The sequence below is a fragment of the Myotis brandtii genome, unplaced genomic scaffold, assembly GCF_000412655.1.
Source record: "Myotis brandtii unplaced genomic scaffold, ASM41265v1 scaffold1218, whole genome shotgun sequence".
In the NCBI taxonomy this organism is placed as follows: Eukaryota; Metazoa; Chordata; class Mammalia; order Chiroptera; family Vespertilionidae; genus Myotis; species Myotis brandtii.
Window position 1 is genome coordinate 369,119 of NW_005354247.1, and position 4,636 is coordinate 373,754.

Here is a 4,636-nt window from a genome sequence, read left to right on the forward strand (position 1 = left end):
TTATCCACTGAGCCAAACTGGTCAGGGAGAGGCTCTAACTTTCTTAATGCCAAATATGAATTTGGGGGCACATTAATAAAGGCATCTAACTAATGGTTAACACTTAGTAGATGTTCAATAAATGCTGCCTTTCTGTGTACTATTTTAGGTTATGATTAAAGGTAGGCTCAGAAATGTAGAAAATCATTTAAAGACTTGATTTATGTTATATTATTATACTTGAGTGTAATATATAAAGTGTGTTTAAACCTTACTTTTTGGTGCTGAAAGTATTCCTAGTAGTGTAAGAACCTTCATGTTTCTTGGGTGAGTGATTTATATATTTAAGTTTCATGCTTTTAAAAACTATAAAACTTTAAAACTATAGCTTGAAAACTATATCCAGAATTTATTTAAAATAAAGGACTTTTCTGACCTGATCATTGTTATTATAATACTTAGGCTTGCAAAAAGAGGCTTTAGGAAAGTGAGATAAGTGTTTGATGACTATTTTGTTGGTGAGATCAATAAATTTGTGTACTTAGGGTTTTTTGAAAGCAACCGCAGCGATACCAGATGAAGATTATATGTTACACATTTATGGAAGACCAACTTATCAGTGCCATCGCAGCACTCTTAAAAAAGGCCCATATCTCAGATTTAATTCTCCATCTGCTAAGTCCAAACCACAGAGACCAAAAGTAATAGAACGGGTTAAAGGTAAGAAACCTCATTTTTCGTGGTAAACCTTTTTTATGGTATCAGTTTTATGTAAAGTTTAATTTTTGCTTTTTATTTATTATAAATACAGTTCAAATTATATAATGTTTTAGCGATGGAAAAACAATTCCAAGGGAGTAAGAAACAATAGACCTGATTCAAGGCACAAGGTAGGAATAAGTGGAGAAAAATATAGAATTAGATGGTATCTTTATTTTTTTAAAATATTTTTATTGATTTCAGAGAGGAAGGGAGAAGGAGAGAGAGTTAGAAACATCAATGATTAGAGAGAATCATTGATTGGCTGCCTCCTGCATGCCCCCCAACTGGGGATCGAGCCCACAACCCAGACATGTGCCCTTGGCTGGAATCGAACCTGGGACCCTTCAGTCCGCAGGCTGATGCTCTATCCACTGAGCCTAGCCAGCTAAGGCAAGAATTAGATGGTATCTTTAGATAAAACATGATAAAATTTGCATTTAAAGAGATGAACCTTGAACAATTTAAATTAAAATTTAGGGAAAGTAGACATTTCCTTGAAGGTCTTGGTCCATCATGTTCTTTGTGAACAGAAAGATCAGCCATATGCTATATATTATCATAAAAATGCTAATGGGGCCCTGGCTGGTGTGGCTCAGTTGTTTGAGTGTTGTCCCATGCACTGATAGGTTGCCAGTTCGATTCCTGGTCAGGGCACATGCCCAGTTAATGGGCTCGATCCCCAGTAGGGGGTGTGCAGGAGATAGCGATCGATGTTTCTAAACTCTCATCGATGTTTCTGTCTCTCTCTCCCTCTCCCTTTCTCTCTTAAAAAAAAAAAAAATCAGAGCCCAGTGGTGTTGCACAGTGGTTGAGCATTGACCTATGAACCAGGAGGTCACAGTTTGATTCCCAGTCAGGGCACATGCCTGGGTTGCAGGCTCAATCCCCAGTACAGGGCATGCAGAAGGCAGCCAGTCAGTGATTCTCTCTCATCATTGATGTTTCTACCTCTTTCCCCCTCTCCCTCTCCCTGAAATCAATAATAACATATTTTAAAAAAATTAATGAAAATAATATTTTTAAAAATCACCTTTAAAAAAATTCTCATGGGCACTTTTACAGTTCTCAAAGAACCATAGGTAGCAAAAATGAAAAAAACTTTTTGGTTATATTGTACATAAATAAAAATATTTTCACTTACCATAGTATGTTTTGACTCTCAGACATCATATCACTAATGTATTTAAATATAACTCTTATACTAATATATTGAGCCTGTTGATCTTGTTACTATATATATATATATATATATATATTTTATTGATTTGCCTGCGGACTAAAGGGTCACAGGTTCAATTCCGGTCAAGGGCATTAAAAAAAAAAATACAGGTTTGGGTTTTCTACCATATCCTACCTAATAAAGAGTGAATATGCTAATTGACTGTCCCGCCCTCAAAGATGGCAGTGCCCACAGCCACAAGATGGCAGCGCCCAGTACCCTCAGCCCCACTGGAGCAGCAGGCGCATGGCAAGGTTGGGCCCGCTCCCAGGTGGGCCTGGCAGCTCCGTGTGCCTGCCTCTGGAGACCCCCAGTCCCCTCAGCCTCCCAGCTGCCCAGGGCCTGCCCAAGGCTTGCCTGTACATCAGATGGTGGCTGCCCAGTTGCCCAAGGCCAGCCCGAGGAGCAGGCAAGCCTCGGATGGCAGCTGCCCAGCCGGCCAGGGCTGCCCAAGACTCAGGTAACCAGGGCTAGCCTAGGCTTGCACTGCCGGCAGTGGCAGCAGCAGAGGTATGATGGGGATGTCACCTTCCCCTGAAAGCTGGGTCACCTCCCGCCCCTGAGGGAGGCCGGGCTGAGGGACCCCCCCTCCAGTGCATGATTTTCATGCACCGGGCCTCTAATATAGATAATATTTATCCTAGTGTTTCCTCTTGTTTATTGGAACTTTTCTACTATATTTGGGGTTTTAAAAGCCTTTGCAAAAAATAACTTGAGGTTTTAAAATACTTTCAAACCTAAAAATAACTTTATTAAGCAGTCCTTTTATTTTTTTTAAATATATTTTTTATTGATTTTTTACAGAGAGGAAGGGAGAGAAGATAGAGAGTTAGAAACATCAATGAGAGAGAAACATCGATCAGCTGCCTCCTGCACATCTCCTACTGGGGATGTGCCCGCAACCCAGGTACATGCCCTTGACCGGAATCGAACCTGGGACCTTTCAGTCCGCAGGCCGACGCTCTATCCACTGAGCCAAACCGGTTTCGGCCAGAGTTTTGTTCTTGATGCTTAAGTTTTATTTTCATTATGGTAGCTTTTTGTTCTTGATGCTTGGACACATGCTCATTCTTAGACCTCCATACCTGATGTTTCCTCTTCCCGAAGAGCTTTCCTCTTCGATCCTTATATGACTCACTCTCTCAGTTCTCTCCATCTCTGCTCTGTGATGTTAGCTCCTCAGAGAGGTTTACCCTGACCATCCTATCCAAAAAAATTGTCTTCTATCCCTTTATATCCTTTGTCCCTGCCTTATTGTTTCTTATAGCATTTTCACTGTCTGCTGTTATATATTTGTTTACTGATTGTTTTACTTGTTATACTGTAAGCTCAGTGAGTACAGTTGGTTTATTCAGTGCTGTACTCCCTATGTCTGCAGTGATACAAAACACATATGAAAGGCTTTGAAAATATATCTTCAATAATAGTCAAGAAAATATTTATTCAATCGAATGAATACTAGAGAACAGGATGAAAAAATATAGTCAGTGGTAATGAAATTTTCTTTCTGGGATCATGAAACTTTATTTAAAAATCTAGATTTATAAAATTACTCAGCTATTTCAAGTAAAAATATAGTAATATCAGGAAGTGATTTAGAAAAAAGTTCATTTTCCTTTATAATTTTATTTTTCTTCACTTTTCTCATATTCCCTTTATCGTCTCTAAAGAGACAGATGACCAAATTTCTAATTCTTTAAGAATTGAGAATTTAAAGTCTATACAGATTTATTCTATAGGAATAGAATAATATATATAATGATATTAACGTCTATAAATATTCTTCCAAATCTTTATTGAACATTTTTTCCTAGTCCTTGTATCTGTTCTGTCATAGCAATTATATATGTTGTTACTTATATTCAGGGGTTGAGAAACCATGGTCTGAAGGTCAGCTGCCTGTTTTTATAAATAAAGTTTTATTGCAGCATAACTCTGCTCTATTTATGTATTGTCTATGGCTGCTTTCATGCTACAATGGCAGAGTTGAGATGTTGCAATTGAGACGACATGGCCCATGAGACTAAAATACTTACTACCTGGCCTTTCAATAAAACGTTTGCTACCCTCTGGTTTATATGCTACTTCTTTTTGGGGCACTGTAATCATATATAGAATGAGATTTTCCTGTGAAGAAGAGTTGTGTATTTCTAGATGGGTGAATAGTGGCTGTTCAAACAATATTTAAAAATATCTGCCATTGATGATGATTACAGGCACTAAAGTAAAGTCAATAAGAACACAAACGGACTTTTATGCAACAAAACCCAAGAAGATAGATTCTAAACTGCAGCATTCCATTGCTACACTGCCTCCTGGTGATCAGCAGTATTTGTTCAGCCCAAGCAGAGAAATGCCTACTCTTTCAGGTACACTGGAAGGTCATCTAATTCCTATGGCGATTCTTTTAGGTAAGATCTAACAGAACATATGGGTAAATTTAAAATTCATATTAGCAGTATCAGAACTTAAAGAATGGTGCTGACATGATAGTCACCTATCTTTTCCCTTATATGTTGTTTACTAGGTGTACCGGTTAATAACGTGGATTTTTTTCAATAGATGGAGTTACACATATGTTGATATATATGCGATTTGATATGTATGCTATTTTGTAGTATTGACAACAAGCTTCAAAACTTCATATGTCAAATTTGCTGAAGGTGTTATCATCAT

General features: G+C 38.0%; 1 protein-coding gene across 1 annotated transcript in view; it reads left to right on the top strand.

Moving 5' to 3' along the window:
- The window catches only part of KIAA0586 (KIAA0586 ortholog), a 91,317-nt gene that overhangs the window by 19,762 nt on the left and 66,919 nt on the right, over window positions 1–4,636 (top strand). The window contains 2 exon segments of the mRNA XM_014533270.1: window positions 525–699; window positions 4,177–4,371. Of these exon segments, the coding sequence (XP_014388756.1) occupies window positions 525–699; window positions 4,177–4,371 (370 nt within the window).